We start from the raw sequence: 27949 nt of genomic DNA on the forward strand, positions 1-27949 counted from the left end.
CAGGGAGTGAACTGCCGGCAGGCTCCGGGTAGACGGGACCTGGGCTTGACCAGCCGGAGGAGGCCACCCGGGGAACCGCTCGGAGTTGGCCGACTCTCCTCCTCCCCGCCCTATGTCTCTGCCGGTGGTGGTGCCGGGCTCCTGCTGTCCCATGGCGCGGCTCTCGGCGGTCCCTGAGGTGGGCAGACCTTGCTCAGCGGGGGCTGCTGTGGCAGCTGCCGCCGCCTCCAACCCGCCGCCCCTGCCGCCTCCTCGTCGGCTCCGCTGGTCCAGCTCCGGCTTCGGGCAGCCCAGGCCAGCCTCCCTCTCCCCAGTGGCTTCACGTCTGAACGGGGCCTCGTCCGCTGCCGGCCAGAGCCCGCTGCCGGCCAGACCGCTGCTGTCCCTGGGGCTGCTGCAGTTGATATTGGGGTGCAGCATGGTGGCCCTAAGTTTTGGGGCGCTCTCCCTCAGCAACTCCCCGCAGGTGAAGAACTCCTGTCCCTTCTGGGCCGGCTCCTCGGTAAGTGGCCCCCGGCCGGGCCCTTTTCTCGCCTCTGCGGTTGTTTCCCAGCCTAGCTTCTACGTTGGGCCATCTTCTTCGTTCCCGTTCCTCCTTCTCTTCCAAACAGACTTTTAGGTTTGGCAACGTCCCATGTGTATTGATGCTCACAACAAACCTGCAAGGTTGGACGCTACAGAACGGGCGTTCTGGTTTTCCCGGGAAGAGTTGGAAACGAATCGTGATTTAAACGGATTGGCTTAAAAATTGGGTTGGAGGAATGGGAAGCTGGAAGCGGCATTGTTAGCCGTTGAGGTTAGGACTGCCATATATGGGCTACAAAAAATTAGGGTGACGGCGGTTTTCGGAATCCCTTTGCTGGCATTCAGCTCGGTTGTGTGGTTGGATTTTTGATCGCCCAAATCTTGTAGCCCCAATTAAGATTTATTTTAACTTGTGTTAACATTTATTTGATGGCATTATATTTAGGAAGCTCCCAATAGTTTACTTAGTATGTTAATGAAATAACTTTAAAATGGGAGGGGGGAGGAATTATAACAGAACATTTCCTTTATCTCTGAATGTTTTACATTAATAATGCAAATAAAAACATTTAATGCTCTTAGGCTCTGTTCCGGTGTTGTCCCTGCACTTTTGAAAAGCCTGGTTGATGTGAAAGAATAGAGCCAACTATAATAGTGAACAAGATTCCAGATAATTCTGGTTTATTATTTGTCACGCCTTGTGAAATTGCTGTTAAGCATAATTGCTTAATATAAATGTGTTGTAACTTATTTTCATTCTTTAAGCCTCTCCTCTAATGTGGTGAGGTATTGTCTTATTTAATAAAAGGCTTATATGTATTTGCAAAGTCAGCTGAATGCATTCATAAAAGCAAGTCTCACTTGCTATGGATTTTGTTTTCATTCATGGATTAATCTTTTGCCTCAGTGCTGCATCTAAATCTCTCAAAAGATTAGACTTTCTGAATTGCAGATACTGGCCCAACTATTGAGAGAGGAAGCAAAACCTGTTAAATGACATTTAGAAAAATATATGCAGAAGTAATCATATCTCCTAAGTTTGCAAAATTATATATCTACATTGGTATAATATTAATATTTGTAGTTTTATGAGATTCCTAGGTAGTTGGAAGATGTCCCTTTTCCCTGATATAACTGGTGATACATTTTCTTGCGAAAAGACTTCTAATCGCAGGCAGTACACAGACATTGGAGAAATCAAATTCTAATTTTAATTTAAAGATGAGTGTATCAAAGAATTTGGAGTCAATAAATTATTTAATATTTGTGGGCAATAAAAATGATCTGTGTCATTGTGTCTTGAAAGTACACAATGATTAGGCAGTATTGATATGATCATAGCTAGAACTCTTCTTTCTAAATACATAATGAGCAATATTGCAAAGGATAATTTCAAATTCCAGTTTAGTGGACATTAACAAGCAACAACTTTATATATTTTTATTCTTATGGAGTTGCAGTAAATATAGGAATCTATTTCTGTAGATATAAGTGGAGAGAGGAGAGTAATCAGAATATTGTAATTTGCTTTGTAGATTCTTTATTTTCTCTCACCTTTTTTGCTTTGCATATATTTTTGTCCCTATCACTTTGTGAAGCAGCCTTTCTTCTGCATGTACTGGCAAGTCAGACCCTTTGTAAATACTGTTATGTCGTCTTTGTAATGCTAACTGCCAATTGAGATCTGGCATCCTTAATAGATTAATCACTGTTGTTCACATCTTAATAGCTGCTTGTGAATTGCCCAAATGATGCAATCTTGGTTTGTGTGGAAATGACTTTTTTTATTTTAAACATCTTTTCTTGACTAATCATCAAGGCAAATAATTGTAGTGCCATATTTATATTAGCACCTGTCCATTTGAATACTTACATTTGAAAGTAATGTAAAAATTAAACTTTTTAATATTTTCCATAACTTGCATTACTCTGTTCACAACAGCTTAATGGTAAATGTAGGCATTTCCAGATATAGACTCATTGATTTTCTAGTTTAAAAAGATGTAAAAGAATATGCAAATAACTGAATCAAATGTTAAACTTTGCTTAAAATTTTAAGAAAAATAATAGACCCAAGTTTAGAAAGAGTAATGTCATACAGGTAGTCGTCAACTTGCAAATGTTTGTTTAATGACCATTCAAAGTTACAGTGGCACTGAAAAAAATTGACTTATGACCATTTTGACACTTATGACCATTGCAGCATTCCCATGGTCATAAGTATCAAAATTTTGGCAACTGGCATGTATTTATAATGACTGCAGTGTCCTGGGGTCATGTGATCACCTTTTGTAACCTTCAGACAAACAGTCTATGGGGAAGCCAGATTCACTTAACTGTTACTACCTTAACAACTGCAGTCATTCATTTAACAACTATAGTAAGAAAGGTTGTAAAATGGGAAAAACTTTTAGCAATTATCTTGCTTAGCAGTGGAAATGTTTGACTCAATTGTGGTGAAAAGTTTGAGGACTACCTGTATGGTGAAACAAGCTTCACAACAGGTAGAGGGATGTAGGGTCAGATAGTTGGCTTAGCATGGTTTGAAAATGATTCAGAAGAACCTTTGTAGAAGCACAGTGTGAATTTCTTCCAGGTTTCCTGATGAATTTGAAAAAAGATGCTGCCACTTTAATAGTTGCATTAAAAACATTGGTCAGCTGAACCCCAACATTTTTTTTCTTGGTCTCTCAGTCCTGCCTCTGGATAGAAGCTATTGGTGTGACCCTGTAGGTAGAGGCTATGAGTTGTCAGCAGGGAATAGGGCAGTAGTGAAAAAGGATTTCTAATTGCTAATACTGGGGGAGAGAAAAATATCAGTATTGGCCAAGTGAAAATATACCGGAAGCAACCCAAATTAGCTGGTGCCATTCTTTCTAATTTCTCTTCTAGGCCAGCCTAGTATTTTTCTCCATCTCACCCCAGGTAGCAAAAGATTTTCAATCAGCATCTGTTCTTGGGGAACAGATCATAGATTCCTTGTAGTAAGTCCCAGGATATGTAGCCCATAGGTTCAAAGCTTCTAGAAGGCCTTTGATTTGTACTAGAAAACCCTTTACAGGAAGTCCTTGATTTATGACCTTTGCTTAGCAACCAAAGTTACAACAGACTTACCAGGGCACTACTATAACCTTGGATTCGAAGTTACCGGTATGATGGTCATCCCTTCTCCTTAGAAAGTAAAGAAGGGATCTGCAATAAATCTTCATGCCAAGATTGAAAGGCTGTATGTTTCTCACAGATAAACCACAGGACATCTAGGCACAGATATGATTATTAATTTCCTATTAAAGCTAACTGCAAGCTAAGGGCTTTTTTTGCAGTCCTCATTTCAAGTTCCTTTTTTCTTCGTTAGTAAGATTCTAGAGTGAAAAGTATAAATGTCTTAATAGGTTTAACATTGCATCTTATATTGTATTATCTTAGTACAGTTATCTTTTTGAAACATGTGGATTTAGTTACTTCTTACCAGTCTCATTTCAGTGGTTTTTAAGCACTCTATATGAGGAAAAGAATTACTTTCAAAAGCCCTAATAACATTCCAAAGGTTATATTACTATCCAATTAAGACATCTTGTACTATTTCAAAATTTGGATACCACAGTTGAATAGATCTTTTTCCAGTATATTAAAATTTGTAAGCCTGTGTTTCATTTTAAGTCTACATTATGAGAAGTATTTAACATCTGCTGGAAGAGTGGGAGTATGCTGATCTTTATCATGTAAAGTCATGAGTAATATTCTCTCAGTCCTTCGTAACAGTTTGTTTTATTGTTGCAGGTCATTTTATCAGGGATTATAGGATTAACAATATGGAAGAGACCCATGATACTTTTGGTATGTATTGGTTAATATGATTCTGATTCAACTATTACAAGCAGAGAATATCACATTTTCTAAGGGAATAGCATGACTATTAAAAATGAATCTTACTTTCCTCATGTAAATGGATGTCTCTTAAGGCAACATTTTCTCACTTTTAATGAAATTATTTCAACTACACATTATAGTTCTTTGTAGCTGATAATTATATTTCTACACATATGTAATTTACCCCAGATTGAGAAAGTTTCAATAAATTTAAATTTCTAAGTTAGTGTATCTTATATTTAAGCCTTGAAGTCAACAGCTGCTTTCTAAACTTTTTTTACTATAGTGGAACAGTTAACAAACTCATTAAGTCCTTGATATTTCTTTCATACACAATTTCCATTGCCTCTAATATTGCATCCACATAATTATGAAGAGTTTCTCAATGTAATGTTATTTGCATTCTATAAGGTAGTGATTGATGATGATTTATTACATTTGTATACTGCCCATCTCTCAATGGTTCACAATCAAATAAATTATAATAAAATAAATTGAAGATTAAAAATAAAGATGGCAAGCACAAAGATGTGAGGGGTCTTGCCCTCCCTTGCTGAAAGCTTGGATGAAGAGCCAGATTTTCTAAACAACAGAGAGATCTCAAACTTTGTTCCAGATGGTAGGCATTGCTACAGAGAAGTCATGCTGTCAGGATCCTGAAAGTTGACATTGTCTAATCAAAAGAACTTGGAGTGTGCCAACCCTCAGGACCAAATTAGCCAAGCAGATGCTACAGGAGACAGGGAGTCCCTCAAGTAACCAGGGCCTATATCTTGTAGGACATTATAGATAACAACCAGCACTTTGAATTGCACTCTGAAGCAAACTGGCAGCAAGTGCAGCTCACAAAGCAGAGCTGGCACTGCTATATGCTTGGACTAGTTAAAGGGGTAGTTATCAAGGACAGCCACATCTAGAGACCATTACAGAAATCAAGCCACAAGGTTACTAGGACATGAATTACTGTTTGAAGGGCTTCCCAAATTAGGAAAAGGTGTAACTTGCCTTCCTGGCCTCAGGAGACACTTCTTCAAGCAGGAACTGCAAGTCAAAGAAAACCCAACCTCACCCCCCAGATTGCATACCAGTTTAGAAGGGGGAAGTGTTCCCTCAATCAAAGTCAGAGATGGAATATACCCAGATATTCCCCAAATTCAAACAGTCTGTCACTTGGTGTTGCTGGGATTCAGTTGGAGACAGTTCCTCCCTATCCAGCTTTCATGCACTGGAGCGGAACCTTAATTAGCCACACTTGGCTGGCCCAGAATCAAAATATAATTGGGTTACCTAAAACAGAGCTGCTGAATTACTATCAGTGGATGCAATAAGGATGGAGAAATAATGTTTTGCAGCCTGTATCGCCAGAAGGCAATCCCTAACATAGGCTTTTACCTATTCTAGTCAGACTAGTTCTAGTTTTCCTCCAACAGCACTCCAGGAGAGATGTGATGGCATCAGATAATTTCTGTCTTTATTCCAGAAAGTATTTTTCTTTTGGATGTATACACATTATTGTGTATACTTGTATAGTGCTACTCATTTTAGCAAATTAGCAGTGTTAGATGTTTGATAGCAAAATGATCAATTTATCAGAATAGCATATTCTTACAATATCTTCTGGGATATCACACTTTAATATTTGATTTTGTTACACAGAATGACAAACAATGAAATGGTTATACCTATTTTCCCCCAGGGTTGGGAGAAAGAGTTCAAGAATTGTCCCTTTTCTTTGTAAGATAAAGTAGTAAATAAAGTATAAACTAGATAGAATGGGAAGAGAATAATCTCTTGTATTCAAGCCATGGGATCCATATTTAGCTATAATGTTAAAACGGAATTTAGGGCTGCAGGCGTGCAGTTAGGCTGTAGAAGATTATATGATGTTTTTAGAATATATCTAGTCCTCTCCAAAAAGCACTTGGAATAAAGAAATTATGTTTGTTACCCCACTTTTTGGCATACAAAACCTAGCTGATACTTGAAATATTTATCAGAAGTAGGATCAGGTTGTAAAGCAGTAAAATCTAGTTGGTGTAGTGCCGTAAAGTGAATACATCTCAGCAGGAATATTTGAATTTGAAGAGTATCATACAATTTTAAAAACAACAAATAAATAATAAATTATTCAAATACTCTCTGAGATAGCAACTTGTCTTAATGAGGTAGACAGTAAGCAATTATGAATAAATAAGTAATTTTGCTATTGATGTGCTAAATTTAAAAAAGCTTTCTCCATTGGAAACCTGTCAGGTTCTACTGTTTTTCAGTTTTATAATTTCCATAACTATAAACATAGTTAAAATTTTAAGAATTTCAGCCCTTCAAGAAATATTATATTACTATAATATTGATTACTAGTATATTTCCTTAAGTTATTATTTTACTATAATGCAGTACTTTCTTATGTATGGTATATATTTATGTAAATATATGCTTCAAATATATTTTTAACCATAATATGGATAAAGGTTTTTTAAAAAATACAAGTTGAATAAATATAAGCAAGGATTTGAATATTCAAAATATACAATGATAAATTATTTCTACCATTTTTTAAAAAGTTGAGAAAATATATATGGTTTCAAAGGAGTCTTGGAAGTAGTAAAAATCAGAACGTACATCCTTTACATCCACTGCTTCTCATTTGTAATCTGAGTTTTCTTTGTTTGCAGTTCTTAAACATTTATTTCCATATTCTCTGCATTAAAAGGAAGTGATTGTATCATTTCAAAATTCGAATAACATCACCTCACTTCAAAAATAATTTAGAACAACTACCTGTATTTTTCAGAGTATAAGACACACCTTTTTCCCCCCAAAAAGAGGGTGAAAACAGAGGTTTCAGAGGCTGAAAAAGGCATCTGAAGTGAAGCTTCAGAAAAAAGCCTCTGAAACGGAGGTTTCAGAGGCAGGAAAAAAAGCAAGGCACAGAGCTCACAACCAACGAACCTGTTGCTAAAATTCACCTCTGGGAACAGCTGATTGGGGGTATTCCAGGAGGCCAAACCACCAGCCAATCAGCTTTTTTCTTATTTTCCTCCCTAAAAACTAAGATGTGTCTTATACTCCGATGCGTCTTATACTCTGAAAAATACAGTATTTAATTCCCAACTATCTCAGCAGATTGCTGGCCTAGTCTGGATTTGGAAGCTAAACAATATTGTTGTATTGAGTATGGTGAATCCTTGGTAATTGAGATTACCAAGCAATGCCAGGGCTACACACCTGATCTGGAAGTTGGAAAACATTCTGGGGGAAAAGCAATAGAGAACACCAACACTTTTATCAAAAACTCTTTGCTTACATTTTAGGAATCACAAATTTTAATAGCTCCAGTTAAAAAAACCTGGGCATTGTGTTAGTTATTCAGATTCACTCTGCATTTTCCGCACTGTGTCGCAGCAAAACAAACTGTTTTTATCTTACTTATATTTTATTTCTGGATATAGAGAAATAAATAAATGGTAATTTAAATTCTTTAAATATTATTGTCCTTAATAGGGTGTGAAAGAATGGATTCTATCTTATTATTTGCAATTGAGTATTTATTCCATTATAATATTACTTAGATACCAATGTACTGGTATTTTAGATAATTCAAATACTGAATGCATTGAATAATGCAACAGTATCAGAGTTTAATCTTTATTTCACTTAATATTCAAATGTTTCTATATCATTTGAGATTAGAGTCCTTCCTAAATTGTTATAAATGTATTAAAAATGGAATTTATGTTCATTTTATCTTGTACAGTTGAGCCCAATATAGCCTGTAGCCAGTTAATTGTGGGAAGTAAACCTGTGCATGTGCAGATCCATGTGCATTGAGTGTATGTGTGAGAATTTTCCTCATGATAGGATATATATTAAAGAAACCAACATGTTTGAATGTTGTCATTCACTGTGCAATTTTTATTTGTTCTAGGTTAACTTGTTTGTTTTGCTTTCTGTTATTTGTGTTCTCTTGAACCTGGCTGGCTTTATCCTTGGATGCCAAGGAGCTCAATTTGTGTCCAGTGTCCCTAGGTGTGATCTGGTGAGAAGATATTTATGTTTAAAGTATATATTCAGAGTATAACAAATATCAATAATTGTAATGTTCTATACTTAAATAACTAATTATTACTATTCTGCATTAGACTTACAGTGAGGCATAATGAAATAATATCTGTAACCCTAATATCAAATATATGAATCTGTGATTTTCTTCTGTTCAAATCAAATACTACATTCTTATATAGGATTTTGAGAATCTAAGGCTTTAAATAGAAAGCTATGAAAGTTCTTTAATTTATGTTAATGAACAGATAATAGACAAAGCAATAATATATTTTATTGTTCCATATAGCAATTCCTTAACAATGTTGCATGTGTCTAATGACAGTAAATTGTATTTTGCATTATGGATTATTAATCTTTTGGTTTAATTTTGATAACATTTTGATGTTGCTCTTTAAATTACTAATTCAAATGCTTACTCTTCTCAATATTAAAGGTAGATGTTGCTGAAAATAAAATTTGTTTCTGCTGTGAAGAATTTATGCCAGCAAAATGCACCGAGAAAGAAAATGCATTGCAGTTGTATGCAATCCAATCATGCAGTTCAGTTCACCTTCTACTCAAAGTAAGGTTACTAATACTGACTGTAGTGGTTGTAAATAAACTGCTATAAATAGAAACGTGATTAAGAATAATATTGATTTCTTTCCAATGCAGAACTTCCAGACTTTTTGATGCCTTTTTATTCAGGACCTGTAGGAGGAAATACTAAGGAAAAAAAGACAACATATAACCTTATTTGACCATGTTTGGCCATGTCAGGGACTATATGTAGGGCTTGTTGACTTTATCAGAGTGCACATTCTGCATGAAGAAGAGAAAGTTAGATGTGTAGAAAGTGAGCGTGTTCTTTGTAGAAATCATATTCTTTAAAAGAAATCATTCTACTCTTTTTCCTCTGGAATTAATATCTGCTCCCCCATCCTTTCACACTTTACAAAATGCAACTGTATGTAAACTTAATCATATGCTTACATCTGGAAATATGACAGGGTATGGTAAAATTTGAATGCATAACTTTGTCTCTCAGGATTGATGTTCATTTTTACAATGATATTTATGTTTTCACTTGAGTGCAATATTTGCTTTCCTCAAATAGCCATTAGAAATCTTGATCTGTATCACAACTTTGGTGTGGATGATAGGGAGTCACTATTGTAACATGCCTGGCATACGGCTATTCAGACTTTCTTTCAATACCTTCAGCAAGAGTTTACTACTTCCCAAGGGAATCTGTTCCATTGTTGAATGGTTCTTACCTTTAGGATTTTTTTTCCTGATGTTCAACCACATTTCATTTTCTTGTAATTTAAACCTGTTTTTTCTTATGCTGATTTCCGCAACATTTCCCAATAGCTCTGTCCCATCTTCTACATGCCAACCACTGGACTACTTGAGAGCAGCTGTCACATCTCCCCACAGTTCTCTTCTCCGAGATGATCATGCCCAATATCTCTAGCCATTCCTTGTAAGTTTCACCTTCCAGATCCGTATTAAGATTTCTAGTTCTTCCTGTTATTCCCCATACTCAGTACATTTGTATAGTGAAACAGGCTTCCTTATTGTCATGGGCCTTGACCTGAGCATAAGCTTAGTTCCACACAAATTGATGGTGTGGAGTTCCAATTCTGTATCCACACTGCAGTGATAGGCTAAGGTTTAAAATTCCTTTACCTTAGTGCTAATCTCCATTTAGATGGGTTCTAGGGCTGGCTATCTGTGTGAAAAGAAACATCTTTCATTCCAGGCCAAACTGTGTGAAAAATATAACTTGTAGCATGGGACTAAAAAAGGATTAACTTGTTGATTTGGTTCTCTCAGAAGCAGACATTCGATAAGATTTACAAAACAACTTATCTGAACCATCAGAGATACTAAAACATGCTCGGAAATCTATAGAAGTGATCATAATCTGTAACAGGCATTAAAATTTATATTTAAGTTGACAAATACATTTCTATATCTGAATCTCTGTGGATTAAGTTATTGGTAAATTGGATCTTTAAAAAATGTATAAATTGCATAGAGGAAAGGTATCAGCGAAGAACATTGTAGGAAGAGACCCATGTTAGCCGATGGTGGCAGAAAATCAGGAGTCTGGTAGCACTAGCAAGTGTTATTAAAAGACATGAGCTTTCGTGAGCTGCAGCTTACTTCATCAGATAAATAGAGTAGCTAGACTTAAATTTAGATTTAAACTGGAGGGAGAAGAAGAGAGAAAATATGCTGGTTATGCAAATGTGGGTTACATGAATAGAATCCTAGGGAGTATGAGCAAATTACAAGGTTGCTAGTATGTGATGAAAAGGCATCTGCTTAAAAGTTAACTAAATTTTGTGCTTGGAAATCAAAAGAATTAATGTGTGTACTTTAAAATATATATTTGGTGAATCACAATTGCAGTTATTCTTTTCAATTTTTTGTCCTTCAGAAAGTTCTCTTTGCTCTCTGTGCTCTGAATGCCTTGACAACCACTGTTTGTTTGGTAGCTGCTGCCCTACGTTACCTGCAGATATTTGCTACTAGAAGATCCTGCAGAGTAAGTGAGTGCAGGACACACTTTCATTTTAAAAAAATAGATATATTAAGAAGTTACTCTTCTGTTCCTGCTATAACAGTGTTTTATAAAATTTTATCTTGTTAGGAAGAACCGCAAATTTATACAGAGGAAGTTGAGGAAGGTGGCCATGCTTCTGATCCTGATGATTTTGTGCCACCAGCCCCACCTCCGTCATATTTTGATACCTTCTATTCTTCCACACCACGAGGCAATCGCAGGTAAAGTAACTCACTCTTGATATTCTGAGACTTGACAACTGATTTAATCAAACCTTCTTACAGGTAATCCTCAATTTACGACCCTAATGGAGCTTATCCTTTAAGATCACAAGTAGTGACAGTTGTTAAGTAGAATTGCTACATTTAACAACTGCCTACGCTTGCTCTCTTGCTGCTATTTCGATTATATAGGCGGTTGATCTCCAAATAACATTTCCTAGCGCACTGTCACTCCAAACTAATCCTATGACGCCACCATCCTATCTACAGATTCAGGTCCCTCAGCGCCATCTGTTTCACTTCTCCTGTACATGGCCAGATAGCTTGTCAGAAGACATTTCTTTGAATATCATGAATTTCAGCTTCTTTTCTTGCTTCTTGAATGGGTTTATAATACATTCTGTTAAACTAGGAGTGGATAACATTTTTGTAGCCAAGGACCTCGCTTTATAGATTTTAGCAAGGACTGTGGTCAAAAATTAGTGAGCTGCACTCATCAGTATACTTTCAGTTACAATTTGAGGTTCTGATTATCATCTTTCAAACTTTTAATGACATAGCACCTAGCTGCTTGAAGGAATCTCCCTGTCAAAGTGTGCCCATCCTTTTTGATCTGACAGGGTTAGCCTGCTCCAAATCCCATGAATAAATGTGATCTGATGGGACCCAGAAAATACGCCTTCTCTATCACAATTCTCTTTGTGATTTCCATAGCCCCACCTTGACCTTAACATCTGATTTTTCTCCCAGAATTTGGAATAACTTGGATGCTTAGGATCTTGAAGAGTGCTGCCACAGTTATAGGGGGCTATGCTAGGTTTTCTGTGTCACTTTTACCTTCTGTTAATTGCTTTTTTAAACCTGTTTTTAATATATGCTGCCAAGGATTATTTTGAGTTGCGCAACTAACTAAATTTCATAAAAATGGATAAGACAGGGATTTTTCTTTTTTTTTTCTTTTTGAATATTTTTTTGGCAATTGAGGAAATAGAGCATAAATTGTGAACATAGCAATATTGGACCCTGAAGTTGCAGGTTGCCTAATCCTATCTTAAATATTTAAGATTACAGGCAGAATCAATTTTAGCGAAGGGAGGAAAAGTCTTGATATGTCAGGTGGTGACGCAGTGAGTTTGACACCCCTGCTCTGAGCAGTCATCTGGTTCAAGGTCTTTTGGAACCCTATGACATCACAGAGGTTAAACCAATAACAATCCTAGGCCTTGTGGCATATGTGATTTGCCTTATAAACCCAAGGCCATGTAACTTAACTTAGCATGAATAGCCTTAGTCCACTATATATCAGAGGAGTCAGTAGCAGAAAGATGCAAATCAAGGAGTATAGAGGAGAATTGAGCAAAGTGGTTGAGAGGTTGACTTTCAGAATGCCTATTTGGAAATAAAGAATAGATTACTATAGTGCTGGACTTTTTTATTCTATTGTTGTAACAATGGCAGAGGTGGCTAAAGTGTCTTATCTTCAATTAGCTGAAAATATGGAACAGTTAGATAAGGGATATTTAGATGAATCCCCTCATGCATTCAGTGAATGTGCAGAAAAGATAAAGGGAAGATCCTTGCTATCTATGTTGTCTCTGGACAATCATATATTTAACATTTGTGTAACAGATATCATGTACCTTTACTTCTCTCTCATCAAGTAGTGAGAACTAGCTAACCAAGAATCCTAGTTTTGTGGAAGAGCCATAAACAACCACAATCCTTTTCTGACTAATTCTGAGCATGCAGAAACAGAGCTTACAATCCATTAAAGGATTTGTCCTTCCCCCTTCAGAAGAAGTACGATGTGCAGGAGGGTAATAGCTACAATTGTCTTCATCTTTCTGCTGGCGGGGAAAAAAGCTAATCATTCATTACTGTCAGCCTGTCTTTAATTATAGTTGTTACAGAAAAAAGATGGCCATTCTAATTCTGTGCATAAATACTCCCTGCGTATCTTGATTTCTCTCTGCCTCTACTTACTGTATATTGGTGGACACTGTAGATTCAGAAGGACCCTTGCTATGGAACAGTGCTCGCAGTCCTGACCTCTGGGCCAGGAACCTCCATACTCAGTCTCTCTCTCATCAAGGCCAGCTGTCTGCAGTTCTTCTGCAGATTGTATGAGCGCAACAGGTCTGCAAAGAGTATTGTAGGAGAAGGACTGGCAGAGCAGATGGAAGGATAAAAAGAGGGATCAACTAGAATCATCAGGTAGCCATAAATGAACTAAGTCCAACCCCTTCCCTTGATTGCCATTGACTCTTACCTAATTCTAAGCAAGGACTGACCATTAGTTAAGAAGATTCCTGTGCATTTATTGTTTTTAGCAATAAATCAGTTAAATTGTACCTGCACATGAGGACCTAGTTTTTTTGCACCTGACAAGTATTTGACATTTGGATATTTAATACTTTAATTGGATTCCATACTTAAAACGTTTTAGGCTCTTCTTTTTCCCTCACAGAAAATAATCCTGTTTAAATCCTTGTGAATACACTTTTTTAAAAACCCTATTCTCTATATTGTTTTTCTACCAAAGATCGAATTCCATTATCCTGACTTTTGGAGCATGTGCCATTAAAATGTTATGGACATTCTTTAGTTGATGCAATCTTTTTCTCTTAGGATGCTGGGTTCTGATGTTATTCCATTACCACACATTTATGGAGCCCGAATTAAAGGTGTTGAAGTTTTCTGCCCTCTTGATCCCCCACCTCCTTACGAAGCTGTGATGAGCCAGATAAGACATGAGCAGGTATTGTCCAGGGCATTCTTCCAGCTTAACGTGCTTTCACAGGGGTCTGTGGTACATTGTCACATCCTTCAGATGGTCAGATGTACCACTTTTTTGCTACTGTAATGCCATATATAGTAGAAATGGAAGCTGTTGAAATAAACATTTTATACTTGATCTAGGCTTTGGACTTTGTTGCTTTCCCACTTCCTGCTTTTTTGTATCATATAATGTTAAACATCAGTTCTGAAGAAAAAGTATACACACAGGTAGTCCTCGATTTACAACCACAATTGAGCCCAATTTCTGTTGCTAAGCAAAACATTTGTTAGGTTTCGCCTCATTTTACAACCTACCTTGCCACTGTTGTTAAGTGAATCACTGCACTTGTTAAATTAATAACATGGTGGTTAAGTGAATCTGGCTTCCCCATTGACTTTGCTTTTCAGAAGGTTGCAAAGGGTGATCACATGATAAGTGTGAAAAAATGCTTTTTTCAGTAGTGGTGTAACTTTGAGTGATCACTAAATGAACTGTTGTAAGTTAAGGACTACTTATTCTGTTTTTACATTTTTGTTTGTTCTAATTAATGTATTAACCAATTCTGTGTTTCAGAATCAAAATTAGTCCTAAAAGATTATTATGTTTTAAACTTATTTGATGGTTATCTGAAGCTCTAAAATTGTAGGCTATACTTTCTGCTCAGTGCATGTTTTTATATCTCAAAAATTCTCAGTTTTAACAAGTAATTGTAATATCAAATATGGTTTTCTTAAATCTCAGATCATTTCTGCTTTTAAACTCTCATAAACATGCTAGAGTTTTAAATATCGGTAAAGAACAAACTCTCAAACCAGAATGCACTTAACTTTCTATCTTACTCATTTATGGTCCTTCTGCAAGTCTATAAGAATTTGGGAATTCAGAAATTAATAACTGCTAAACCTTTTCATAAGTCTCTGGGTTTTTTCCCCTAGTTGGCATGTCTTGTAATCTCACATAAGCCACAGTCACCCTGTGGAATAAAGTGACTAAGGCCATTGTATAGTTGTGTTTAAGTATCTCGCCCTCCCGTCACATGAGCTTCTTGTTATATCACAAAGCTAAAGGTAATGAAAAGTAAACAGGAAGTTTCATGCTGAATCTAATTTATATGAGTGACTTTTGGAATTATTCTATAGGAATGACAAAGTCAGAGTTCTTTTCCACCTCTGAATCTCCTCACTAATGTCCAGGTATTCACCTTTGACCTTTAAGAAAATTAGCTGTTTCTTCAACAATTTGTTGTGACACATTTGCAAGGCTGTTTGAAGATAAAAGCTATGTGCATTTGGTATGACTTGGACTCTGTGGCTAGTCTGTGTAGGTACGTTAGGTAGGTAGGCAGGCAGGCAGGCAGACAGACAGACAGACAGACAGACAGACAGACAGACAGATAATCTATCTACCATAGAAATGTATTTGCTGCCCATCTCCTGGGTGATTTTGGGTGGCTTACAGCAGAAAAACTTTAAAATTACCAACTATAAGATAGCAAAACAGATAAAATAAAATCATTAACACAACATGATGAAGGAGGGAGCTGGACCACAGGGACAGGGATGGGATTAGGTTTAAATTAGTCAACAACTCCAGTGTGAGGCTCCACCATTGGGTCCCCAAGCCATCTGGCAGAGCCTGGTCTTAAGGCTCTTAGGAAAAGTCAGAAGGGTGGGCTGTCACTAATAATGCAGATTTGGTGAATAGTTTGACAGTTTCGAGGGAATCATTTATTTAGCAGAGTGATGGCGTTCGGGGGGAAAACTGTTCTTGTGTCTAGTTGTTCTGGTGTGCAGTGCTCTATAGCGTCGTTTTGAGGGTAGGAGTTGAAACAGTTTATGTCCAGGATGAGAGGGATCTGTAAATATTTTCACAGCCCTCTTTTTGACTCGTGCAGTATACAGTACTTAGATGTCAAGAAGTAAAATCAGATTATCACTACACATAAAATAAATCAGAATGACCAGAATGTTTAGTAAAGGAGATCATTTTTCCTGGAGAACATTTGTGATTTAGTGGTGTTTCTTTGTAATTCTGTTTAAAATTTACATTTAAATTAAATTAAATTTAAATTCTCTAAAGTCAGGAATGTATTTCTATTTCTCATTAATTTACTTAGAAGATTACTTTTATTTTTATGTTTAGGAAGATGCATCCAATTCAGCTGTCACAGAAGCTGTAAATGATCCACCTGAACAAAATGATACACAGGTACCAGAAGGTAAAAAGTGTTTTTTTGAAATATTGTGCTAAGGTTAACAATGAACTACAAGAAATACAGTAATGATTATTTTCTTATTTAAACTAATTTACTGTATATAACAATCGTTTTCTCTTAAAATTGATCACTCTGGAACAGCCTTTCTCTTTCTTTCACTTAAACATTGTAGGAGGAGAACCATGTTAGTCTATGGTAGCAAAAGATCAGGAGGTGTTTGATTTTTGACTAACAAATTATATTTAAAAAAACAAACAAACCTCCAGCTCATTTCATCAGCTGCATAGAGTAGCTAGACTGCTACAGGGTTTAAGCTAGGGGGAAGCGGGGGAATGGAGGTCAGTTAAGCAGAGGCAGGGTGCACATAAGACAGATTGCCAGTATTTCATTGGAATGTATTAAAAACCTGTCATTGTATTTGTTCTGTCCTGAGATTGCCTGCACCTTTGACGTAGGTGAGTTCAGCATTCTTTCACTCACTGATGGAGTTGGCAATGCTCCACTGGATTCTACATAGGACAAACAGGACAAACTTTGCACAGAGGAATTAATAGACACAAATTTGACACCAGGAAACAAAACAAGGAAAAATAGCATTGGAGCACTTCAGCCTTGAAGGGTCCTTGAAGTGACTCTTGGAATAACAGGACTTTATCTCCACCATTGCTAATGAAATGAGTAACTTACTGTTGGATTTTGGAAGCAACTAAACAGAACTAAAACCTTATTCATTCTAAAGCCTATTTCATGGTAGTGTCGTTATTTGAGGAATAAATTTCACATTTTCTTTTTGTCCACAATGCTTTTGGAATGGTGATGTTGATGTTAATTTAAAAGTATTTTAATTATTTGTTCGTAGTCCCCGCTGTTTTAGAAATGTGAATAGGCAAAATATAGAAGCCCTGAATTAGATTAAAAACCAAACTGAAGAAAGATAACGCACACTTATCATCTTTTTATGACCTTGTATTGATGGGGTTGTCAGGCTATTTAAATTAGTTTTGAAAATACATGTGTCTAGGGTAGACCATGAACAATAATTTTATTTATGTTCTGTCTTCTAGGACGAGTTCTCACAGTTTACAATCTTAAAAAGTACAGAATACATAATATTAATAAGTGCAACATGTATTTTAAAATGAGAGAGAATTATTGTTAAAATCAATGAAAAGACTGCCAGAATAAAATAATCTTTGGACCTGGTTAGGCCTCACCCGACAGAATACATACAATTCTTATTAGATTATCCCAGTGAGGGATCCTTGAATCCACAAATATCAAGCTATGTTTTTTTTTTAATCATTGAACTGAATATTGTGTGCACTGCTCTTATTTGGATGAAGGGAAGAACTAAGAGGGTACTCGGGAGAAATTGCCAAGGGAAGTTTTCCAACAGCTTTGTTTAGATCTGTAAAGCGAAGACAAGATAGATATGCTCTATCTCAGGGGTGAAATGCTCCCGGTTCGGACTGGATCACCTGATCCGGTAGCGATGGAGGCGGATGGTTTGGAGAACTGGTAGCAAAAATCCCTGCCCCCCCCCCCATGCCCAGCTGAGCCGCACAGTCATCAGAGGCTTTTTTTTTACTTTTAAAAGCATTTTTTCTACAACCTCTTTGGCAGAAAAAAATGCTTTTAAAAGTAAAAAAAAAAAAAGCCTCTGATGATCGTGCGGCTCAGTTGGGATCGTCAAAGGCTTTTAAAAGAAAAAAAACCCTTTTTTTCTTTTAAATGCCTCTGACGATCCAAGCTGAGTTGCCTGATCGGCAGAGGCTTTTTAAAAAACTCAGCTTGGATCGTCAGAGGCATTTAAAAGAAAAAAAGCCTCTGCCGATCAGGCAACTCATCTAAGATCGTCAGAGCCTTTTGAAAGCATTTTTTTACAACCTTTTTTTTTTTTACAAAAAAAAATGGCCACACCCACCCAGTCACATTACACCCCCCCACTAAGCCACGCCCACAGAACCGGTAGTAACAAATTTTAGATTTCACCACTGCTCTATCCTCTGTGTGAAGAGCTGATTCTGAATCTAGTGATTTGATGGATAAGTGGAAAACATTGTTTTGAGCTTAACATGATGTTTTGAGTCATTGTATCTCTAACTCTTACCATTCTTTATTGATTTGTTCACCTTTATTCTTCCTTTATCAAGGTTTGTTAGTTCTCTGGGATAAACCTTGTTTATAACCAGTTTTACTGTGTGATCCCCTTGAAAATTGTACGCTATTAGAACACAAATTATTATTATTTCATTTGGATCAGAATTTGAGAGACCAGTGAGCCTCTTTTGGAACCCAAGTATCTATGATCCACCTGAAAATTAAGAATTTGTGTTCCCTTTACTTTGAAACAAGATACTTCTAAAAAGAGCTTTGGCACGGTTCCCCATTAAGAAACAACTCTGAATTAATTATTTTAAATCTCATGTCACCTGCCCCAGATCCATGCCCTTGTTTTTTTCTTGACAACAACATAGAAATAGTTTGTCATGAAATTTGGGAATATTAGTTTTTATATATTCTGAGGACAATAGGAACACATGTTTTTCATTTCTGCAAGCTATTTGGATAACACTGATAATTCTCAGGTGATTAAAGCAAAGCATGTCTTTTCATGCCCATGTTTTTGTAATACCACATACCCAAGTTTACATATGCTTGTGAACATGATGTTAAAATAAGAAGTCCGGCTTTTTAAGATTTACAGTTTGCTTTCTTTCATCACTGAAACATAATTTGCCAGATATAATGTAAGAATTCTGTTAGACACTTGTCATTGGCGCATTGGCAATACTTTAGATAATGAGCACACATACCCTTTTATAATTGTATTATCTTGATTAACAGAAACCTTTATTGTAATGGAAAGCTTTATAAGTATTGCTTGGTAACCATTGTTTAATTTTAAATGACTGTAGAAATCTGTTTAAAAGAATTATGTTTCCAGAATTTTTGCTCTCCCTGCTTTATATTTGTGTGTGTGTGTGTGCACGTGCATCCATATGGGTGTGGGTATGAAGAGAGACAGAGCACATGTGAGTTCATGCTAACTGAATTTCTTGTTCCTGTCTTTCTTCATTGCAGGAGATGAAAGTTCTCCTAATTCTTTGAGTAGAGAGACTACCTTGTCTCCGGATGCCAGCTTGGTACCTGTGGGGACTTCTCAGCTATTCAGAAAACGATCAAAAAGTGATCCTGTTCTTCAGGCCTTTCCATCCAGAGGTGACCTGATTCTTTCTCCCCTTTCTAGAAAATATTCTTTATCTCTTTTTTTTTTTTCTGAGACCTCAAAATGAAGGAGATTTATTAGCATTAAGAGTGTTCCCTCTCAAATGGCGTTGTTGCCTTGGAGCTATAAATTATTCAATGAAAAATGATGGTGGTCTTGTTAGAATCAGGGCCATAAGGCCCAGTGAGACCCTCACCTCAGCCAGAAGAGCAGGAGTGGCATTTATACACCAACTCCCTCCCACCCCCACCAGTTCTTCCAAGTTTGCAAACAGGGTAGGGGAGGGTTTGGCTGCAGCCATCAAATCTGAGGCTTAGTTTTGTAGACATGATGAATTTGCAGAGCAGTGGTGCTGGAGGGCTGTTTTCTATGCCTACCTCATTCTCATTCTAAAAGGATCCTTCACTAAATATTACTATTCAGCAGCCTTTGCAGAGCCAGGTATTGATAGACAGGTTTCTTACAGTAATTCTGCTAACAAGGCAAAGAACAATAAAGAAGCTTTAGGAAAGGGAAGGGAGTAGTTGCAGTGCATCACCCCACATTTGAGTATGGATCACTTTGCACCAATATGAATGTGAATTCTTATCCATCTCTTTTTCCCCTCAAATGTATTGCCTTTAGAAGTGCAATGTCCCTCTACACACACGCACACGAATAGAACATTGGTAAAAATATTTACCAACATTACAAAATTAACTTTAAAAATATCAGAAAGATATTAATAAAATCAGCCTGTTGGAAATTCAATTTGAAATGTTATTTAAGTACTAAATAAGTCAGTATTTAAATTGAATTATTTTGCAGTAATTAACAATCAGTATATCTCAAATTATTGACTTTTTAAACTATATCACAAATGTTTCTGGAGAAGGTGGTGCTGTTATCAAAGCCTGTCAGGATTTGAGCAAAGCATTTGATAAAGTTCCAAATAATGAGTTCAAAAAAAGTTGTACATGCCGGGACTTAACCATTGGGTGGTTCAATGGTTAAGAAGTTTGCTCAGGGATAGATCCTAGTGTGTGATTGTTAATGGGGCACTGTCTGAACAGAGACCAATCACAAGTGGTGTGCCACAAGGCTCAGTTCTAGATCCTGTTTGTAAATGATACAATAGAAGGATTGCTAGGGAAGGTTTATCTTTTTGCTGATGTCACAGAAGTGTGTAATAGATTGACATTCTGGTGGTATTTGCAACACAGAAAACAAGTTGGCATTGCTAGAAAATTGATCAGAAATGTGGAAACTGCAGTTCAGTGTTCCTAAATTTAAGATCATACATTTAAGAAAAAAGAATCCTCTGGCAGCATACACTATTGGGGTACAGTGTTAGACAGACAGAATTGCCCTATCCATGTTGGAAGTGGTCTTGGTGGTCTTTGTTAGGTTTACTGTTGCTTGTTTGATAGTTTCTTGATTGGGATATTGTCAGTGGTGGGATTGAAATAATTTAACAACCGGTTCTCTGCCCTAATGACCGGCTGGGTGGGCATGGCCAGGGGGCATGACAGCACACAGACCTCCTGCAGTGTCCCAGCCAAAACGGGACACAGAAGTAATTACGAAATGTGGGCTTTTATAGACCAGATCCAACAAGCAAGGGGTGTGAACTGCACAGAAAATACACTTTTGTTTGGTTATGAAGAAATATCCCCAAAGTCAGATGTACACTAAATGTAGACTGACTTTTAGCTGCACACCTCCCCAGCAAACAGCAAATTTTGAAACTCCAGGTAAAGATTCATTTTAGGATGAATAACCACAGTTTGCATGTTGGAGGTTCCTAAAGGAATGCTGGGAAACTGTATTTTAAAGAACATTTGAGGGAGTGGTGCAGAATAGCCCTTCTCTGCCTGAGGCTGTAGAGACCCAGCACCAATCAAAACACTTTGTGAAGCAACTGATCAACACTGACAGTGTAAGCTACTAGTATATGAAAATAAGAGTAAACTTCACTACCTTCTAGTACTGATTATGTTACCTAGTTTGGTAATAAAACATCTGCAAGAAAACCATCAAGCTCAGAGAGCACCAAGGAACCCACAGTTCAACCCTGAGCTACAAATATTCTCTTCTATTGATAAACACTTTTTGGTTACATGGACTCAGAGCCTGCGTTATACGAGATGGTTTCCACTGGATTTCATTCTAAATTTTGATATGATTTCTGTAAATAAGGAATGTAGAATTATAATGGCTGGGTATTTGATCCTTCATACATGAAAAAAATAAGCTAAAGGATAAACAAATAAAAAACAGATTTGAAAAAAGAAAAGGCTCAGGAAAGAAAAAGAGTGAAAGTGTAAGAAAGAAAGAAGAAAAGAAGGAAAACTGAAAAAGAATGACTTCCAACTTTCTTTGGTAGAGATATAAGTAAAAAAAAATATCAAACTCTTACTCTAAGATTAACATTTGTCTACATTATTTTCATAATCCCTTATTTAATCAACTTTTAATTTCAGTTTCTCATAAAAAATCCAGTAATGTTTCATATTGCTTTAATCACTATTTGTTAACAAAACCACAACTGATTTATTTAATTGCACCAAACTCTAAATAAAACAGTGTAGACCCATGCTTCTCAAATCTGGCAACTTTAAGGTGCATGGACTTCAATTCCCCGAATTCCCCAGGCAGCATGAAGTTCGCCCATCTTAAACTTGCCATGACTTAAAAACGCTGGTCTACAGATTGGGATTTTTCCATTCCTCTTTTACTGGTTCCTACTTACTTAAGAGAAATCATAATGCAAAATCCTCATTCCTAACTCACCCCACAGTAATGATAATGCAAAATCTTTATTCCTTGTTTTGGGTCTGGAAGGCCTCCTGCACCACTGTGGAAGCCAAATCAGGGTGCGCGGGGGACTCCCGGGAGGGGTGGAGAGGGGCCAGCCAGAGGTGGGATTAGCTGGTTCTCCGAACTGGGCAAAAAGTTAACAACCGGTTCACCTGAACTGGTGAGAACCGGCTGAATCCCACCTATTGTTTGCTTCTTGATTGTTAGTTTAATGTTAATCTTGGTGTTAATCTCTGGTCATCAGCATGTTGATTGCAGTGAGGTGATGGTTATGTCTTTCTTGTTCACTTTTTGGCTGCTTGTCTCTTGAATGGGATGTATATATTGTTTATGCCCTATGTGCTTGTTGATGGCCAGTTTAGTAGAGTGCCAGATTTCCAGGAATTCTCTGGTTTTTTATGGACTTGGCTTCGTCTATGATGGTCACAGTTTCCCTGTAGAAACTATGGTTAAGTCTGTCCTTGTATTGTGAAATTAAGGAGTTTTTATCATGTTTTCTGATTGCTAGGTGATGTTCATCGATGCGCTCTGCTAGTCTTCTGCCTGTTTGTCCTACAAAGTGGCTGTTTGCAGTCCTTGCGCTGAATATTATAGATGACTCCTCTTTTTCTTCTGGGATTCTGAGTCTTAAGATGTTTTAGAGCAAGGGTGTCAAACTCGTGGGCCGGATGCGTCATGCGCTGGCCACCCCCACCCCCGGTTTAGTGAAGGGGGAAAAAGTTGTGATACATCACGTGACGACAATGTGACATCATGAGTTTGACACCCATGTTTTTGAGGGCTTTAGTTGGTTTGTGTGCTACGTTGATGTCATGTGGTTGTAATAACCTGTTGGTGATTTCTGATATGGTTTTGATGTATGGCAGTGTTATGTTTTTATAGCTTGTGTTGATTGTGCTATATTAAGTTGAATGTTCAGGCACTTTTTGATGAAGTTATGTAGGTATCCATTTTGTTGGAAGATAGATCATCTGTTTTCTTTTTCTGATGTTCAGGTTGCTGCAGTGTGTTCGTGCTCATCTAAATACTGTTCTTACACAGCTCTTCTTGTGAGAGGTTGCGTTGTTAGTTTGGTGGAGCACTGTTGGTGTAGGTGGTTTTACTATAGACTTCTATTTCTAGTTTGCCATCGCTGTCTCTACTGATGAGACGATCTAGGAAGGATAGCATGTTGTTTTTTTCTTTCCTTAATAATTTTTCCCTTTTTAATCCCATATGTTTGTGATTTCTGCTTTTTTGGTAATTGGTCTGCTTTTTAAATCTTAGTTTTGGCTAACTACATATATTTGACTGGTTAAATACATTGAAATTATCCCTCAAGTAAATTTACATAGCTTCTGTATATAGTATGTAGTATAGTTAGTTTCTGGATAACAGCTTGTATAGGGTGATTAAAATAATCATCTCCCATATTAAAGATAGATTATCACCACTGCTTTTAAGACAAAGATTATTCTTCTTTTTAGTTTCAAGGATGGCAAAAAAAATTCTACACTCTAGTCATTCATTCATCATTCCCTCAGACATGCTCCTGAAAGACTATTTAAGATCCAGGGTAGGGTAGGGTAGGATAGGGTAGTATATTGTGATATAGTGTTAAAAACAGGTCAACAACTTCTGATCCCAGAGTTTACTGGGTGATTCTTGGATAGTCACATACTCTGGGTTTTTGTAGTGATCACATCACAACACTGTGTAGGTACTCTGCTCTGAACTCTGGGAAAGACAGCAATATTTAAAAGGGGGGGGGAGTAGAGAGAACAGGGTATGTGCAAAAAACTATAATACAAATTCTTGTAATTATGGAATTTCTGTTCTGTTTGTAACATTAATTAACAATGATGAATATTCTACAATGGATTCCTGATTTATAATAACAAATATCTGAAGTGTAGTGCAGATATGTTTTACTCAGTAATTAAAACTAGGTGTTCTTCAGTTTGATTTGGCTTCTGAGATTGCTACATTCAGGCATATTTCATTCAGGCATATTTTTATGGGGTTCGGTGATTAAGCTTAATTATGGGGTTCTGCCAATTATAGAGGTATCCTAAGAGTCCAACAGTTTGATCAAAATGTCAACATAAGCACTGCAACTTCATGATGCAAGCTCTGCCCCTAACATATATCTAACATTGTGATGAAAAAAGAACATTTGGTTATTTTATTTATGTATTTATTAAATTTGTATGCCGCCCATCTCACTAGAGTCTAAGTGACTGTAATGGTAATGGTAAAAATGGTAGAGTTTGCATTGTGGCTTGTTGTGTGCTATCCTCACTCTGAATTTATGACTGACTCTCTGTGTGTAAACTACTAGGGTGCAACCATTGAGATTTTTATTTTGTTTTATTTTGTCTCCAGGTCCAGTGCTAAGTTGCGAAGCTGCTACTCAAACAGACCGAAAACCACAGCTGGCTACTGTCATTTTGCGAAAAAGTCTGAGAGCAAAGGCTGCTGCACGCTCAAGGCCTCAGTCTTTAATAGACTACAAATCATATATAGATACTAAGCTTCTGGTAGCCAAATTCTTGGAGCAGTCCTCCTGCAACATGACACCTGACATACATGAACTAGTAGAAGACATCAAATCTGTCTTAAAATCAGATGAAGAGCACATGGAGGAAGCTATCACCAGTGCCAGTTTCCTCGAGCAGGTAAGATACAAACTCCTAAACAGGTTGCAGCTCTGTTTGGGGAAGGAAAGGCCAGCTCAGAATGAGATTCAGTATACGTTGCTGTCTGGTGTTAGCTTTTTTTTTCCTTGGGAGAAGACAAGGTAATCTTTCATTCTAATCTGCTAGTTACAGGTTTCTGAACCAGGTTAGTGAAGAAGGGCAGAAGATAGTGGACCTTTTGTCCTTATTTAGTGACTTATGTGTTGATTTTTAATTTTTTTCCTTCTCCTTCTCTCCAAATTAGTAGAAGCATATAGTACGTACTTAAGGAATAAATGTGATCTTATCCTATATTTGCACTATCCAGTTACTTTGCAGTTCTTAAGAGTGAAATAGGATTTTGTTTACTTAGTAAGTTAAAGGGAGAGGTAATACTTGTGGCTGAAGCTCTCCCCAAGTTTAGCTGGTCACATGAAGGGTCAGGTCAGCCCTTTGCAATGCTGTGCATGCTTGTCTATAGAACATGGAAATCTTCAGCTGACAAAGTAGAGAAAATATGGAGTTTGTCCTTCCAGAATTAGATCATCCCTCTTAGACTGACTGTTCTGGAAATCCATTATTTTTTAAAAAAATAAAAATAAAAATATTTATGGGAAGAAACTAAAGAAAACTGAAGAAACTTACTGCTGATACTAAAGCACACTCACATACATATGCACGCAGATCCCAAAACCCTCTGCAGTTGGAGCAATATTCATTTGTGTCGTATCCATACTTTTGCATAGTTTCACTTACGACTGAAGTCTTTCTAGCGAAATGGCTTAATTCCCAATCAAAAGGAAATATGGCCCAAACAGTATTAAAAACATGTCCTGATGGCTAAAGGATTCCACACCTAAGTTTTTAATGAAATAGCCAGTTATTATATGAAGTCAGGTTTTTTTACATTTACTTTATTCAATTTCTATAGCCACCCACATCAGCCAAGTGACTCTGGGTGTTTTACAGTTCTAAAACAGCAAAAACATCTAAACAATAAATAAATACATACAGTAATCAAAATAGTTAACCAACTAACAGTAAAGTCAACAAACACAGCCCTTAACACATTTGGAGCCCCACGCCCAAGTACAAGTCACATTTTTAAAGCCTTGCAAAAGGCCAATACGGTTGGGGCCATTCTAATCTCCAACGGGAGGATGTCCCATAGAGCAGTGGCCACTGCAGAAAAAGGCCCTCTTCTGATCCCCAGAAGTCGAGGCTCTTTGGCTGATGGGATCTGCAGCATGCCCAATCTGTTTTTAAAATTACATTTTAAGGCAGCTAACATTTTCTTTATCCTCACATTTCTTAGATAAAAATAGGTACGGCAGTTGACAGTGTAATGTTCTTTCTTTCCAAAGGTCATGACTCCTGCTCACTCAGCCATAACAGGAGCACACACACTGCCTTTCAGGAGGCACCCGGGACTTTTGCACTTGGAGAGCTGTGGAGATGTAAGTACTTTTACTGCAGCTGGAACCAGGGATCCAGACAGGAGAACACAGCGGATGGAGCCAGAGCGGCCTCACAGTCTCATCGGAGTCGTCCGAGAAACAGTACTCTGAGCTCGATTGCTTTTTGGTCCTTCGTGGGGTGCAAAAACTAGAGCAGGAAAGCAGTTGGATGGAGGGGTCCTTAATCTATGTTTCTCACTTACTGTACTGCTGCTTTTGAAAGAGCATTTGAGGAAAAAATTGGAGTAAATTACTTTGAAGAAAACCACTATAAATAGTGGTGCATTATAAATAGAAATGAATCTCTGAATCAGAAAAGAAGGATATTCAGGTGGAGTTAGGATATATGAGGAACAGCTCTGTATTGTGAGATACAGGTAAAGAAGGAGGAGTTTTCTTTTTAAAAACAAATAATTGTTTCTACATAAACTTTTGAGTGTTGTCCCTGGTATGTGTGGGTTTTATTATAATGTTGTTTTATATCTGAAAGGGAATATAAGATTGAGATATTTACAGTATATGGAAGTGAAGTATGTATTCTCATTCATCGCTTTCCTTTTTGGTAATGTTGCACTACACATTATTTATCACGATAAATTTTTTAAAAAGTAAAAGAAGCTTTTAAAATGACATGTGGGGTGAACAGCGCTGTCACTTTACTATACTTAAAAGTGCTGCATGAACCTTCAGCTCTCATTTTTTATCACTTCAAGTGCAAAAGTGCTTAAAAGTAATAGGTCATTCAGGTATTCTGCTGCTGCTCTCAGCCCATAAACTACTCATTAATCTTGAAAAAATGGATGAATAAAAACAGAACAATGATACATTTTTCCAGGACAGCTTTATTACCAAAATGATGATGGGAGAATGAGCAATCTTATGACAATGAGGAGGGCTGTGCATGCTTCAAAAATGATTCAAAAGAGCTTCAGACTGGAAGGAAGTGAGAAAATAGTACAGATGCTATTTATTCATGCAGCCTGAAAATAAAATGCCATTGATTTTAAAGGTTAACTCATAATCATCAATCCATTAAAGAGGTGGCCTCCTTTTTTGGGATCATGTAGAAGCCTGAAAAAAAAATAGATTGCATTGACTATCCAAAAATGCTAGGCTTCGGAAAGACTGAAGCACTTCTTGTGATATTTTCGAAGTGTGCATTACTCTCTAAATATTTTATGGGAATGATTTTTTTCTCTGCTTAAAACATACAGATAAAATGTATTTTCATAATTTGTCTTAATTATTAGTAGGAATACAGATAAGAAAAGAGGGGGGTTTTTCTCTCCCTAAATCTTTGTTGACTCAAAATACATTCTGCACCTTTCAAAACACTTGTCTGTAATGGAAGAAACTGGTGGTACCGGTAGGAGCCATTGCTACACATTTTTAGGTTTTTCCTTTCAGCTTCCTGAAATGCTGATAATCCAACTCTTCTTTTCCTCAAATTATTTGTCTTAATTCAGAAAATTAATAAACTGTATTTCATTTTGATTAAAATTATAAATGAAATAAAACACGTTCCGGTTTCTTTTTCTTGACATCATACATGACCTACTCAGTGGTGAAATCCAAATT

At 37.0% G+C, this 27949-nt stretch overlaps 1 protein-coding gene across 1 annotated transcript; it reads left to right on the top strand.

Moving 5' to 3' along the window:
- Positions 1-112: 112 nt before the first annotated feature.
- Positions 113-27846, top strand: ENTREP1 (endosomal transmembrane epsin interactor 1). The gene is made up of 11 exons (XM_070935593.1): positions 113-502; positions 4306-4362; positions 8324-8434; positions 8894-9022; positions 10889-10996; positions 11102-11235; positions 13864-13993; positions 16157-16232; positions 19314-19451; positions 24622-24914; positions 26279-27846. Exons 1-11 carry the CDS (start codon positions 113-115, stop codon positions 26480-26482), a joined length of 1770 nt encoding a protein of 589 aa, XP_070791694.1. The 3' UTR covers positions 26483-27846.
- Positions 27847-27949: the final 103 nt, after the last annotated feature.

The sequence above is a fragment of the Pituophis catenifer genome, unplaced genomic scaffold (assembly GCF_029215685.1).
Source record: "Pituophis catenifer annectens isolate HBS135680 unplaced genomic scaffold, rPitCat1.0.hap2 SCAF_2, whole genome shotgun sequence".
NCBI classification, from domain to species: Eukaryota; Metazoa; Chordata; class Lepidosauria; order Squamata; family Colubridae; genus Pituophis; species Pituophis catenifer.

Bases quoted from the DNA above. Each gene is read 5' to 3' on its own strand.
- ENTREP1 (XM_070935593.1), top strand. From the start codon at position 113: ATGTCTCTGCCGGTGGTGGTGCCGGGCTCCTGCTGTCCCATGGCGCGG. The intron at 8,435-8,893 runs GTGAGAAGATAT...TCAATATTAAAG, and splicing joins GTGTCCCTAGGTGTGATCTG to GTAGATGTTGCTGAAAATAA. The intron at 11,236-13,863 runs GTAAAGTAACTC...TTTTTCTCTTAG, and splicing joins ACACCACGAGGCAATCGCAG to GATGCTGGGTTCTGATGTTA.